At 44.9% G+C, this 15,806-nt stretch overlaps 1 protein-coding gene across 1 annotated transcript; it reads right to left on the reverse strand.

The window, feature by feature from the left end:
• Positions 1 to 530: 530 nt before the first annotated feature.
• LOC124613115 (glycine, alanine and asparagine-rich protein-like) lies at positions 531 to 11,514 on the reverse strand. Its single transcript, XM_047141726.1, has 6 exons — positions 11,427 to 11,514; positions 10,337 to 10,402; positions 10,193 to 10,245; positions 7,580 to 7,885; positions 4,658 to 4,867; positions 531 to 1,233 (listed from the first exon to the last, which is right to left on the reverse strand). The coding sequence occupies exons 2-6, from the start codon at positions 10,371 to 10,373 to the stop codon at positions 994 to 996; spliced, it is 846 nt and encodes a 281-aa protein (XP_046997682.1). The 5' UTR covers positions 10,374 to 10,402; positions 11,427 to 11,514; the 3' UTR covers positions 531 to 993.
• Between the last annotated feature and the right edge of the window lie 4,292 nt (positions 11,515 to 15,806).

Here is a 15,806-nt window from a genome sequence, read left to right on the forward strand (position 1 = left end):
TCAGAGTGAGTTGTGTTGGACGTAGGAGAGCACACAATCATATGCTGCTAATTTATATTTTTATACCAAAAATGAAATCGTAGTCGAAAGTAAGCCTTTTCACCACTCTTATTGAAAGATTGCAACGGCCTTGCCGCAGTGGATACACCTGTTCCCGCCAGATCACCGAAGTTAAGCGCTGTGGGGCGTGGCCGGCACTTGGATGGGTGGCCATCCGGCCGGCCAAGCGCTGTTGCCATTTTTCGGGGTGCACTCAGCCTCGTGATGCCAATTGAGGAGCTACTCGACCGAATGGTAGCAGCTCCGGTCACAGAAAACCATAGTAACGATCGGGAGAGCGGTGTACTGACCACACGACCCTCCTATCCGCATCCTCAGCTGAGGATGACACGGCTTGAACTATATTGTTGCCAGTGCTCATAATGCACTTCGTATTCGAGAACACACAAGGCAGGCGTTGTAAAGACTACGCATATGTGGAGCCTCGAAGGTTGAGGTTTGCACCGATATTGTTCAAAAAGAAAGACGGATTTAACGTATGTATGACTTTTATTCACAAAAGTTTACACTTTCTTCAATGTGTTGTTGATACAAAACATATAAAAACATATAAGATAATAATTAATAGTATAAAAATTATCTGTAAGAAACTGCGACATACGTTTCAACGTAATCGCCTTTCTTCACAGTGGATCAGAAGCAGTATGCGCGCGACGGCCCTCACAAGCTGAGAGGCAGACAGAGGTGGAAAGACAGTAAGCGAGCAGTAAGGCATTATAGAGCGGAAAGCTTCGGAAATAAAATAAGTTACAGGATACGAAGTTACTGGCAACTGGCTCTGAGGTCTTCAGATCCTTATGCAGAGGCCGCTCCTCCGCCGTCCCGCGCTGCGAGCAGGCGCGTCCCGAGCACCAGGAGCCAGACGAGCAGGAAGGCGGCGGCGGCGAGCGCGCAGAAGCCGGCCAGCGTGAGGACCCCGCGCAGCGGCGCCGGCTAGTAGTGGTAGCCGCCGCCGAAGCCGGCGCCGGCGCCGCCGTCGCCGTGGAAGCCGGCGTGCAGGCCGTGCGCGTGCTTGTTGGCGTTCGCCTGCGCAGCCTGGGCCGCGGCCGCCGCGTGCAGCGCCGCCTGCTGCGTCGCCTCCAGGTCGGCGCGCGCGTCGCGCAGCTGGCCCTCCACCTGGCCCAGGCGCGTGCGCGCCGCCGCCACCATGTTGGACTGCGAGGCCAGCTCGCCCTGCGGCCACACATTACCAACGTGTCAACGTAAAGCAAGGGAAGTTACAGCTTATGGAACAGATCCCCACGTAATTTGCCCAGATGGACGAAGAATCCGTAACCTTCAGTGTGGGATCAGCAGGAATCTTAAAGTAGCGACCTAGAAAGGCATGGATGTGGACAGCAGATAGGTACCATTAGGTTGGAGTGTGGGTCAGCTGCGAGAGGTGGCAAGATTGTCTGCACATTTGCCATGAGCACTGTGTGCAGGTAGCACAGTGGTTAATCCAGCCGCATAGTAAGCTGGAGGACCCAGGTATTCATTCATCGCCGCTGATTCCGCATTGTCCCAATGCCGCTGGTATCATTAGTTCCTTCCCTTTCTTTTCCTTTGTCCCCCCTCCACCTTTCAGTTACGTAATAGATGGGCATATTGTATTTATTAACTCCAAGAACTCTTATGACAGTGTGACAATTACAAACGTACTCAAGAAAAATGTTCAAATGTGTGTGAAATCTTATGGGACTTAACTGCTAAGGTCATCAGTCCCTAAGCTTACACACTACATAAGCTAAATTATCCTAAGGGCAAACACACCCATGCCCGGGACCAGCCGCACAGTCCATGACTGCAGCGCCCTATACCGCTCGGCTAATCCCGCATGGCTACAAACGTACTGGGAGCTAAGGAAGACAGTTCAGTAAAAGCTTGGTAAGGACTCTAAACATAAATCGAAATATGTAAGGAAATGGAGTTAACAAATGGGTTGGGACAAGGTTGATACATACGTCTCACGGTGCTCGAAATATATATTGATAGCACCTTTGAAAACTTTAGAAAGGAATGTCAAAGTATGGATCAGCAAGTATAGTGTACTGTTTGCAAATGCCTAACTGATTGCAGCTGATGTAGAAGGAGATATGTCACGAGTTTAGAATACTTGGGAGCGCGGGGAACGCTAAGAGTGATGAAAGTTAAACTCTGCGATGCAAGCACTTCACTGGACTATCAGATAGAATGCAGCCTTTTCATTTGCCACAGTACTGGAAGGTGGAAGGTTGGTGGGTCCCTCGCCCTGCCTGCCTTTTATCCCTAGCGAAAAACCCACGGTACTCATTTCGACAGCAGGCTGAGTGAAGCTGTGGCTGTCTCGGACGGATTGGACGAAAAAAGAATCCACACCACTGCCCAGAACTGAACCCAGAACCCCCACGGCTCTATTCGGGTGTTCCACCCTCTAGAACAGCTTGATCACGAAGTGTACGTACATAAATGCTGATGTAACATAATGGGTAGGAGTAAGACTAAAAAGAATCTCATACAATTAATAGGGTGTGAAACTTATATTGGATGGAAGAGATGATCAAGGTGTACAGAAGAACATTCGGAAATAAATTATTGTAATTAAGAAGCTATTTCGAGTACAATGGAAATACAGAATGTCCCAAGCTGCAAAGAAGTGTCTATACGGGAGCTCTGTGGGAATCACTGAGACATATGTGACAGAAGTCTGGCCAGTAGCAAAGAAACTGAAACAAAGATTCTACACGATGCAAGTCATGCATTACAGAAGCTGTTGCACAACTTTAATAACAGGTATATTAATGAACGAAGATATCAGGCAAGTAATGTAAAAGATACACTTGCAGAAAAATAGAATAAGGGCTATTGGAATTCTATGGCCATATGGTACATATGAATGGTTATAGAGTTCCTCAGAATAAGTGGCTGTGGAGACTTCCAGAAGTGAAACAGAAGTAGACGTAAAGGACAGAATGCAGGAATTGCAGTGAGCATGCAAGAAAGACAGATGTCAGGAGACATTTGTGCTGATAAAGAAGCACAGAGAATAGTTGGTATTGCATAGCTAGCAGTACTGGCTTCAGAAGCCTGAATGATACCTGTTGCAAGTATCACACTTCAGCAAAATCCTACTAGTAATCGTAGATAATAAGGATGGAATAAAAATTAAATGTCACATCAGCTACCAGCAAAGAATCACAGCAGTAGGGAGACTATCGTAAACCTGTCAGAGGCTGCAGAGGATTTGGAAGGTTAGTTGAACAGACTTAATAGTGACATGTAACCAGGTTAAGATTAACATCAACGAAAATAAAATGAACGTAGTTGAATAAAGTCAGGTGATTGTGAGGAAAATAGGTTAAAATTTGTAGGCGAGGTTCGCTGTTTAGGTATCAAAGTAACTGATGGCGCCAGAAATCTAGAGAATATAAAATGCAGATTGGCAATAACGAGAAACACTTTCCAGAAGCAGGTTAACACTGAATTAAAATTTAGTTCTTAGGCTATCTATGTTAGTATTTGACTGAAGTGTAGCCTAATATAGAAGAAAAATGTGAAGTATAAGCCATACAGATAAGAAGTGTGTGCCATAAATTTCCGTTTACTTTGGCTTTGCTCAGTATCTCTTCGTTATTTATCCAGCCAAACTAATCTTATGTATTCTAATTCGTGATATTAGAAGCCAAGATCACTTGATGTGAAATAGTTTATTTCGTGACTAGTTTGACAGTAACTGGCAATCATCTTCAGATAACTGCCCAAACTGGTCAGTTCATATCAAGCAATCGTGGCTTCCAATATAACAAAATTGCAACAATAGCTCGCTCCCAAGAACACGTGTAACTTATGCATTCTTCCTACAGAAGATTGTAGGAGATTAGATGTGTAGGTTGAATAACTAACGAAGAGGGACTGACCATGCCAAGGCATGAATCAATCGTTAATTCTGAAGGTAAGACTGTGGGTAAGATGTGTAGAGGAATTCCAAGACTTGACTATAGTAAATGGGTTCAAGTGAAAGTAGGCTACAGTAGTTCTACAATTGTTGTTGTTGTGGTCTTCATTTCGGAGACTGGTTTGCTGCAGCTCTCCATGCTACTCTATCCTGTGCAAGCTTCTTCATCTCCCAGTACTTACTGCAACTTACATCCTTCTGAATTTGCTTAGTGTATTCATCTCTTGGTCTCCCTCTACGATTTTTACCCTCCACGCTGCCCTCCAATGCTAAATTTGTGATCCCCTGATGCCTCAGAACATGTCCTACCAACCGGTCCTTTCTTCTAGTCAAGTTGTGCCACAAACTCCTCTTCTCCCCAATCCTATTCAATACCTCCTAATTAGTTATGTGATCTACCCATCAGCATTCTTCTGTAGCACCACATTTCGAAAGCTTCTATTCTCTTCTTGTCCAAACTATTTACCGTCCATGTTTCACTTCCATACATGGCTACACTCCATACAAATATTTTCAGAAACGACTTCCTGACACTTAAATCTATGCTCGATGTTAACAAATTTCTCTTCTTCAGAGAGAAAGAGTATTAGGGACTGCTGCATCCAACCAGAGAGCAGCTGAAGTTTGGTAAGTCTGTTGGGGGGTCGCCGTGTTTCATGAGAGTGTGTCACGTGGTGCGCTCACCTGGGCCTCCTGCTGAGCGCGCTGCGCCTGGTCTGCCGCGGCCTGGGCGGCGTTGAGGGCGGCGGTGACGGCGCGCACCTGGTGCTGCGCCTGGGCGGCGGCCTGAGAGGCGGCCGTGGCGGCGCGCTGCGCCTGCTCCAGCTGCAGCAGCTCCGACTCCACCTGGGCGTGCGTGTCGCGCGTCTGCTGCTCCAGGTTAGCCACGATCACCTGTTCACCACACACGACACCATCGTGTTACCCAACTGCGTGCCAGGCACTACACTCTAAAGAAACTTCCCGACAGATTAAACCTGTCAGATCAGCAATGTCATCCTTCCCTATTTCCTGTCTCCCAGTCCAACTTGAAATCCATGAGACACTTTGCAAGAAAAACGTAACCAATAAAAGTGGTAAACATCCTATCTACATTGCCATTAGAGACTGAGCACAAACTCGAATTTGCGAGAGAGAACTGTTGACTGGTGGGGGAGGCGACCAAACAGCGAGGTCATCGGTTCCACCGGATTAGGGAAGGACTGAGAAGGAAGTCAGCCACACTCTTTTAACTGAACCATCCTGGCATTTGCCTGAAGAGATTTAGAGGAATCGCGGAAATTCTAAATCGCGATGACCGGACACGGGTTTGAATTGTCGTCCTCCCGAATGCTAGTCCAGTGTGCCTACCACTGCGCCACCTCGCTCGGTGGAGTTCGGCTGTCTCACTCTGAAAAATGTTCAAATGTGTGTGAAATCTTGTGGGACTTATCTGCTAAGGTCATCAGTCCCTAAGCTTACACACTACTTAACCTAAATTATCCTAAGGACAAACACACACACCCTCGCCCGAGGGAGGACTCGAACCTCCGCTGGGACCAGCACCACAATCCGTGACTGCAGCGCCCTAGACCGCACGGCTAATCCCGCGCGTCTCACTCTGAAGATGACAGGTTAGCCACTATCACCTGTTCACCAAAAACGAGACCATCGTGTCACCCCATTGCGTGCCAGAAAGTACACCCTAAAGAAACTTCCCGACAGATTAACTCTGTCAGATCAGCAATGTCATCCTTCCTTTTCCTCTCTCCTAGTCCAGCTTAAAATGTATGAGACACTTTGCAAGAAAAATGTAACCAACATAAGTCTAAACATCCCATCTGCAATGACATTAGAGGCTGATCACAAACTTGAATTTGCGAGAGAGATCGGTTGATTGGTTGGTTCGGGGGAGGCAACCAAACTGCGAGGTCATCGGTTCCATCGGATTATGGGAGTATTGGGCCATACCCTTTCAAAGGAACCATCCTGGCATTTGCCTGAAGAGATTTAGAGGAATCGCGGAAAATCTATTCAGGATGGTCGGACGCGGGTTTGAACTGTCGTCCGAATGCGAGTCCAGTGTGCTAACCACTGCGCCACCTCGCTCGGTAGAGATCGGCTGTCTCGCTTTGAAGAAGAGAACTAGCGCTCACCTTAAACCAATTAGTGAAATCATGAAAAACTTAAGTTTTGATGGACGGGCAACGATATGAACTGTCCTTCCCAAGAAGATTCCAGTGTCTCACCACTGTGGCTCCTCAGTTTATGAAACTATTTACAAAAATTATAATAATTCAGTGAAGGGACAGGCATGTTTTCTTGAAATAATTTACAGAAATGTCTCATAGGAAAACAAAGCTGATTTTGGTGTAATGCAGATTCAGTTACTTTCCCACACCGTGATGGAAATTCTGCTCCAAAACAGAAAACTATCTCTGAAATTCACAAGACCAATATCCTTTCATCTCCAATCCCAGCTTGTGCTACTTCTCTAATGACTGACAGAAGTGTAAACCATAATCTTCCTGCCTTTCATTTCTTGAAGTGTCGCCATAGTGACTTGAAACTAAGTTACAAGTTACACTTTCGTAATTTACGACATTTTTCCATGATACAGAAACTGCTGTGGCTTGGTACATTTAGCTGGTAGAATTATGCTGAGTATTATAAAAGTTTTGTTACTCTGATGAAGGGTACCAACCAAGACAGCTGAAACTGTTGTTATGATTTTAGCAACTTGGCCTCCTCCTTAGTTCTGCCACACCTCAAATGTGAGGTTGATTACTGAGGAAACATTATAGCCAAAAAACTCGAGACATTAGTGTTCTACAATATGGGATGAATTCAAGATGCCGACACATGATGTGTCGTAATCATGGATTAGATGTGTGTGGCGGACATTCTGAAACAACTGAGAATTACGTTGTCTTGTCCCCGAATGCATGGCGAGATCATCCCTCTATCATCTCTTCTGGCATCTGATTGGCTGGTTTTTAGAACAGAGACTCTAGTACGGAAAGACACGAAGCGATGGTGTCAATCTGCTGGTGGTGGCCTACAGTGAAAGTGTATTCTATTCCGTTTCAGCTGTGTATCATTACTTTGAAATTGGTGATCACGAGTAGCACACAGTTATTGTCATAAATACAATGTAACACGAAAGCTCTAAAAATGATTGCAGCACTCACTGACAATAGCCAAGCAGTCTACTGTGGTTATCTCCAGAGAGTAGAAAAGTGCTGTCAACAGATGCAGGTTCAAAATGGTTCAAATGGCTCTGAGCACTATGGGACTTAACTGCTGAGGTCATCAGTCCCCTAGAACTTAGAACTACTTAAACCTAACTAACCTAAGGACATCACACACATCCATGCCCGAGGCAGGATTCGAACTTGCGACCGTAGCGGTCGCGCGGTTCCAGACTGTAGCGCCTAGAACCGCTCGGCCACTCCGGCCGGCCAGATGCAGCAACTTGTGATGTCTTCTTCATAAGGGACACAGCTGTTGAAGACTCAGAGTGAGTACATGTTCACCTGCAATACCCGCGTGAAAAGCCTGGACTAGTGACGAGTGGATGAAGTTGCTGCACTACGTGCTTCACGTTCAACTCTGGGCTGGACGCACCTGCTTGCCGGCGAGGGCGGCCTGCGCGGTGGCGGCGGCGGCGGCGGCGTTCTGCGCCAGCTGGTTCTTGGCCTGGAAGGCGGCCTGCCCCGCCGCCTCGTGCTGGTTGGAGACGGCGTTCCTGGCCGCGTCGACGGCTCCCTGCGCGATCGAGACGAGTCCGGCGCCGATGCTGTGTCCGTGTCCGCCGTGGCCGCCGCCGTGGCCGCCGCCGAAGCCGCCGGCGAAGCCGTGGTGGCCCGAAGCCGCGCCGAAGCCACCGTACTCGAAGCCGCCGTCACCGCCGTCGCCGTGGTCGCGCTTCACCTGTGGGCGATACCCGTCAGCGGCCACAGGCACTGGAAGCGGCAGCAGCATCGAGTGGCGGCGCGTTACCAGGACACGAGGTGGGGGTGTGGAGGCAATGAGGTAAGTTCGACGAGGTGACACGGGGAAACAGGCACTTGTGGTGGGCAGGTCGTAGCAGAGGAACGTACGGGTGGAATAAATGTACTGGAATACAGGTAGTGGGAGTACTTTGGTCTCCTCAACAAATGGCCTGTTGAGTAGAGCAACGCCTCGACGCACTCGGACATTTCTGCTCGTCTGTAAAGTGAAACACTGACTCAAGTCTACGGCATAGAATACCAGTAACGTCTCTTAAAGGAAGTTTTGCGTGTATGGCTCCAAGGCTGCTAATTCGTAACACTTGCTCCTTTTGTTTTGCAATAAACTCCTTATTTTACCAAAGCTGGGCAGATTTGTCACAGGGAATTATCTGCGATCGCCATATACACGAAATAAGCTTTTTTTTTCTCTCTGTCGAAGGCTGTTTCCATTTCAAAACGATCGGTTTCGGGCAATATCGCCCACTTTCAGATCATATTTCGTAATTACCGAGTATCAGTTCACGGTCGTGTATGTCGATCATATATGACAGTTATCTGATTGTCGCTTTTCTAGTGGTTATTCTCTAACTACAACGTATCATCTGAAGATGGGCGACATTGACCGAAACATGTTCTTTTGAAATAAAAATAGCGAATGCCACACAATATGTAAGCCCATTTTGTACTTTATCATACTATTTGGCAATTAGCCAGTTTCGTCTCCTTGGGCGTTATCAGTTTACATCACAATAAAAACTGTTACGTCTGCCATATCAGTGTGAGGAAGAATAACATGTATGGGTCTCACTATTTAGAATTCGGAGAACCACTCTAGGTATGGACAAAGGTTCGAAGTCTACATGTAAATTGGAAAAAATCTAGACGTTACACGGGTTTTGTCACTTTATCATCATACATAGCGTAACCTTTGAAGTGGAGGTACATGATGTGTTGTCAACTTCTTAATATCAGATACGATGCATGTCAATGAACTTAGCAGCATTACTATACATTGTCCTCTTAAGCTGTTATAAACCAACTATTGCCATGATAATTACGCAACACTATCTCTCAGAACACTAAGTGGTACAAATATGTAAACATTGTTCTAGATTGTAGTTCTATATCATCATACCTAATCGCAACGCCAACATCTATAGTCACTGTTTCACATTACTTCTTTCTTTTTCGTATTGTAACTGGTTTCTGTATCTATGTTACTCTTCGCGAGAATATGTTGAATTTCTTAGCTATGTATAAGGAGCCTGAATACAACTACTACCTTCAGGCGCAATTTTTAGTTCCTAATAATAAGTTATGACGCTTTACCTTCAATCAGACATATAGTCATAGAAACCTAACAGTTTCGCTGAGTCCCACCTAGGCTCTGAAATACGATGAAACCAGTATACTACTTTGCCTTAGTGTAACGAAATATTTAAACTCCTTTATGTCGTTAAAAATTATTTTGAATTTTGGCCCGTCAGCTAATAACAGCTCGTGTTTAAAAATAGAATGTTTTCTACATGCTTTGAGTTTAGCTATACTTAATTTTTCCACGGCACAATACATGAGCAACATACAAGAGAACATGACCGATCACAAGACAGCACAACTCAACGCTCGTTGGTGTGGCGAGTTCCACGTCGGACGTGCCGATTCCCAGTTTACTGCTTCTGGAGGAATTGAACACGCTCGAGTCACGAAAACTCTGGCAACGTGGATCTGCCTACATGCAATAAGTTGCGACACAGAACTTTAAGATGGCCTATTACAGGAACAATGGCTCTAATGATATCAATTTGTTTTAAATTACAGAAACTGAAACGGCAACTAAAACTGCAACCTTAGGAATTACAAATGAATACTTTTCTCTGAACTGACGTCAAACGAGATGAGTGTTGCAAATTCGTTTTTATGTTACCAAATCCTACCCTATTAAAAACTGAAAAAGCTGCATTAAATGCCACACCTCTCAAGAATCCAATTTTACGTGAATCTAGAATCAAGAAGTTTATGAACTAGAGAATTTTAAATCTTTATTTCGTCTTAACTCTTGATACTAACTGAAATGATTTTCGTTCTCTACTGAGTAACTTCAGCGACGGGTGCACAGTGCTCCTAGGATTTTGCAGAAGCAGATGATATCGTTTCTACGTGGCGGCACACTCGTAAAAGGACTGTCATTGGATATAGTCTTACGAAACTAGACTAAATATGTAGCATGTGACGCTGTGATACTCACCCTGACTTCTCCTGCAGCAATTTCTGAAGGAGCTGCCTCGCACAAGGCGACGGCTGTTGACGTAAGCAAACAATATCGAATAAGGAACATTGTGTGACATAGAAATGTAATTGCAAAAATTATGACTCTGTTCTTCCCACTTACCGAAACAGACTAGAGCGATGACACCTGTGGTCTTCATCTTGTTGCTAGTCTGTATGTAGCAAGGATCTGCAAAGTATCAGTTCATGATTTACATTAGAAAATATCTTAACTTAAAATTGCCTTATACAATATGGGCTATGAGTAGAGGTATCGTTAATGACTCGCACAGGAAGATAGAACCAAGACAGAAATGTGGCTTAGATGACTAAGGGCATTTGAAGGTATCTAATTTATGTGCCGACAGCATACAGAATTTCCCTTGGTGACATTTTGTTGTCGACTCAGAATAAGTCATAGATGCTGTTACAACTATCGAGGCTGTCACAGCTACAGTTAGCTTTGGCAGGTTTCTCTCAACAATCCAAATATTATAAAACTGGTTGGAGAGACTTTCGAATATCGTTCCTGAAGGTTATCTATGTAACAACGTCAGGGGATGCTTATGTGACAATGATGGCCAATCATTATAAGCTGTGTACTTGCGGCAGTACACGAGATCACTTACCAAGCTAAAGTACCTGAGGATGAAGCTTTAAAGCTTAGAAATTGATCGCAAATAGACGAAAAGCAATGAACACAGCTAATTTGAAAAATCGTAGGAGATTATGTAGTTATCTTTTCTCGGGAGTAAAGTATCTAGCAGCTGAAGTCCCGACTGGAAGCCACATGAACTTAAAGGGCGAGAATGGCCATGGCCAGTAATAATTGACACTGCTTCTATTTCTGTACAACGTCATGACCAAATAAATTGTTACATTTTTACTACGTTGAAAATGACTCTACAAAATATTTTATGCCACATTCCAAAGTAAATGCCTGTCGTCCCCACAATCATTTAAAGACGTAAACACTACATCACGCTTTAATCTATCGTCCCTTAGTTGCCTAGTAGTCTCGGCTGATTATGAAGGTCTTGAGCACTATATGTTAAACTGAAGTATACTGCGAACGTAAATGTGCAGACGAGAAGATCTTTCCACTTGACACATACGGACACACGTTAACATTGTAGTGCGACACGTAGACATACTTGCTCTTCATGTTACTCCACGCATTATAGAGATTATTTTCTACGGAGAACTGAACTTACCAAGAGCGGACTCTCACGAAACGTAAGGCGGCAGTGAGGAGGAAGAGAGAGGGAAGAGAGGGCTTGTCGGCGCTGTGGAGCTGCGACTGATGCCGAACTCTGCCCGTCGCTCGGTATTTATACCAGTAGCTCACCCAGTCTCGCGAAAGTACCGCTGTGGGCAGCTGGCCTCAGGTGGGGACGGGGGTAGGAGGTGGAGAAGGTTTCGGTCAAGCGTCCCCTCCCTGCTCCACATTCCGTGGCATACTCGTCTCTAGACTTTTGTTTGGAATCTCTGGTCCAGCGTTATTCCTCTCTATCCGAGACTCCACCGCTGCCCCTCTCGGGCATTGTCCCGCCACACTGTTACAAAACCGTTGCTATCTTTTTGCGCGCGAGAGATCTCAGAGGCAACTGTATAGCAGGAGCACACTGGCGCAAGCGTGCCGGCAGTAAGGAAAGGAACTGGCAGTCAGAAGTAGGGCGCGTGTAAGAAACCACGGGACGAAGAGCCGCTCAGCTGCCGGTACCGACTAAAAATCGCCGGCGCGCCGAGTTCACTTCTTGCGGCGACACCCAAAAACGCGGCAGCGGCAGCCGTTCCAGCCGGCGCAAGGCACGGCGCGGGAGTCCACCGGAGGGCGGCGTTGCATCCCTGCAGACTCACCGGCGCCGGCCGCCATCCGCCGGTCGAGCGAAATGCCACCGCCGAGACCTACAGTTAGTGGTCGCTGCCTTATCAAATAGTTCAAATGGCTCTGAGCACTATGGGACTTTACATCTGAAGTCATCAGTCCCCTAGAACTTAGAACTACTTAAACCTAACTAACTTAAGGACATAACACGCATCCATGCACGAGGCAGGATTCGAACCTACAACCATAGCGGTCGCGCGGTTCCAGATGGAAACGCCTAGAACCGCTCGGCCACAGCGGCCACGGCTCTGCCTTATCAATCGCGTGTCCACTGATGAGATGCTGCGATTAATAAGTTCACCTGATAAAGTGGTAGCCATATCCTTGAAGGGGTATATTGGTCGAACTAAAAAAGACTAAACTCCGCCCGAACAGGCCATGAAGACCCAACGGTACCGCGTCGTCCTCAGCCCACAGGCGTCACTGGATGCGGATATGGAGTGGCATGTGGTCAGCACACTGCTCTCCCGGCCGTATGTCAGTTTACGACACCGGAACCACTATTTCTCAGTTTGACTCACAAGGGCTGAGTGCACCCCTATTGCCAACAGCGCTCGGGAGACCAGATGGTCACCCACCCAAGTGCTAGCCCAGCCCGACGGTGCTTAACTTCGATGATCTGCCGGGAATGACCTGCTCTTTTTTCCAGTCGCTAGGAACGATGCGGTACACGGCTGTTGGAATAGGAGCAAATTCTTTCGCATAACTGTATTGTTAGCCCATCAGGTCCAGTGACCTTTGCTTCTAGGCGCTACAGGCTTGAACTGCTCGATCGCTACGGTCGCAGGTTCGAATACTGCCTCGGGCATGGATGTATGTGATATCCTTACGTTAGTTAAATTTAAGTAGTTCTAAGTTCTAGGGGACTGATGACCTCAGATGTAAGTCCCATAGTGCTCGAAGCCATTTGAACCATTTCTTTTTTTTGAACCTTTGCTTCGAAGAGCTATTTCTGTTGCCCTTCTATCCTGTGGTCATTTATTTAAATCTATATCTATACTCTGCAAACAAATGTGAAATATACGGCATTGGGAACGTCCCATTGCACAAATTATCAACGCTTTTTCCCGTTTCATTCTCGTATGGAATGCGAGAGGAATAAATGTTTAAACGTCCCTGTGCGCGCAGTAATTTACCTAATCTTGTCCTCAAGATGCTTCCGGGAACAGTAGGCGCCGGCCGGTGTGGCCGAGCGGTTCTAGGCGCTACAGTCTGGAACCGCGCGACCACTACGGTCGCAGGTTCGAATCCTGCCTCAGGCATGGATGTGTGTGATGTCCTTAGGTTAGTTAGGTTTAAGTAGTTCTAAGTTCTAGGGAAGTGATGACCTCAGATGTTAAGTCTCATAGTGCTCAGAGCCATTTGAACCAATTTCAATGTAAGTCTGTCACCCGCTTAACCACCTCCTTTACCACTGAGTCTATGTAATCGTTCCATTTCGTATTCCTAATAAGTGTCACACCAAGGTATTTGTATGAGCTGATCGATTTCATTTACGACTCACTGATACTGTAGCCATAACATACCACGTTTCTTCGTTTGGTGTCATGTACAATTTTACAGTTTGAACATTTACAGCAACTGCCAACCTTTCCACGATTTCCAAATCTTACCAAGATCTCATTGACATTCGGGCACTTTTTTCATATAGTTCTTCATTATAGATAACTGCATCATCTGCGAAAAGTTTGAGGTTACTATGAATATCATCTGCAAGCTCATTAATATACAAGACGAGCAGTAAGTGTCGCTACAGACTTCTCTGGGCATAGTTACATTTACATCTCTTGATCACTTTCCGTACAAGACAATATACTGCTTTCCCTCTCGCAAAGGGTCCTCAATCCAGACGCGAATTGCGATTGGTACCACATACAACTGTATTTTTGATAATGAGCGAATATGTCGCATCGATTCTAATTTTTTTTGGAAATAGAGAATTACTACGACTGCCTGATTACACTGATCCGTGGCTTCCAGTAAATTTTTCACATGATCACTGGTTTCGGAGTCCAAATCTGGTTCGTATGGAGGTGATACCTCGATATATGTCATTTCGACGTTCAAGCGGCCATTAAAGGAGGAACCACAGAGGGTCCTTCGTTAGTGACACTGTTCTGAAAGTTCCTTGAAGCTTTCCTCGGATGTTGTATATATAGCATATATTAAACATCTTCTATACACCTTGAGGTGCACTAGAAATGTTTTATTTGCCAAAACTGGATTTCGGGTTTATACTCCATCATCATGGCATCTGATACAGAGCAACAAACAACTTTATGTACTTCACTTTCTACAATATGATAACTGCATATTTAGTACCAGTAATATTAGTCTTCTTAGTAATGACTTGCGTGTTTGTTGATACGATAGGATCTGAAATCTATCCTATAACGTATACAGATAGTCATGTATGTTACTGCTTTCAAATATTAGACAATACAGAGATAACTATAAAAAGTAAACATGGATCTTACAGATCAAAGTGTCTGCGTTACCTGGCTTCTGTTATTTCTATCATATTCATATATATCATATTCATATATTCCTGTATATAAATTATAGTTTTTTGACAACTTTAATGTGAAGGAAGAATATTAAAAAAGGGATAAAATTGCAAAATAATATACCATTTCATTTTAAATTAGACAATTTTACATGCAGAACGTAGACATTGTTGAAATTCTGTATATACATCTTATCCAGTAATTCTGCTTGTTAATTAAGTATTTCATCTGATTGTTTTCTCATGTGGGTGTATATTTCAGTTTATTCTGTAATAGTTAATAATCTATCTTTTTCTCCTTTATGGGGAATGGTGATGTTTTCGTTAGTATCACTAACAGATTGCTTGTATAGTCTTAAATGAGCGCTAATTGCTGAGGGAATCGCTTCATTAACAGTAATGCGTTCTCTAATCCTCGTCTTGAAGTTTCTCCCTGTTTGTCCAAGGTAAAATTTATCGCATTCACGAGATGTTACTGTATACCCATTAGACATATTTTTGCCTCTTATGTGTAAGACGTGATCTCACATTTTTCTCTGTCCTGGAGTGAATTTGCAGGCCGGCTTTTCGAAAGAAATAACTTATTTTGCCGAAAATGTGACTACGGTGAGGTAAGGTTATAAACTTATCTCTTTGTACCTGCTTGCTCTTTTCCCATCGGATGAAACTCATGATGGACTATAAACTCGAAAATCAGTTTTGGCAAATAAAACATTTGTCGTACAGCCCATAGTGAGTTGAAGATGTGCTTTAATAAAAATTTGGAAGCTGCGGAGCATTAACATTCAAGATGTGTATATGGAGAAACCGTAACGTCAGAAAATTGCATTGAAATGCAGGAATATTTGCACAGGATTGAGCCGTGGCGCAGCGGTTTGCATTTTATCCTCAATATGAACAAATGTAATGTACTGCCTACAAATAGGCAGAAAGACCAGTTATTGAATGATTTCACAATTGCAGAACAATCAGTGGAAGCACTCACAAATGTATCTAAGAGTACGCTTACAGAGCGGTTTAAAGAGGAAAGATCACGCAGGTAAGGCAGATCTAGACAGAGATTCGTTGAAAGAATCCTCAGCAAGTATAGTCCACCCACAAAGGAGGTAGCTCACAAAAACCTCGGTCTATCAACACTTGAGTGTTGATCGTCAGTGTCGTATCCGTACCAGATAGGATTGATAGGGGGAAATAAAAAAG

The sequence above is a fragment of the Schistocerca americana genome, chromosome 4, assembly GCF_021461395.2.
Source record: "Schistocerca americana isolate TAMUIC-IGC-003095 chromosome 4, iqSchAmer2.1, whole genome shotgun sequence".
Classification (NCBI taxonomy): Eukaryota; Metazoa; Arthropoda; class Insecta; order Orthoptera; family Acrididae; genus Schistocerca; species Schistocerca americana.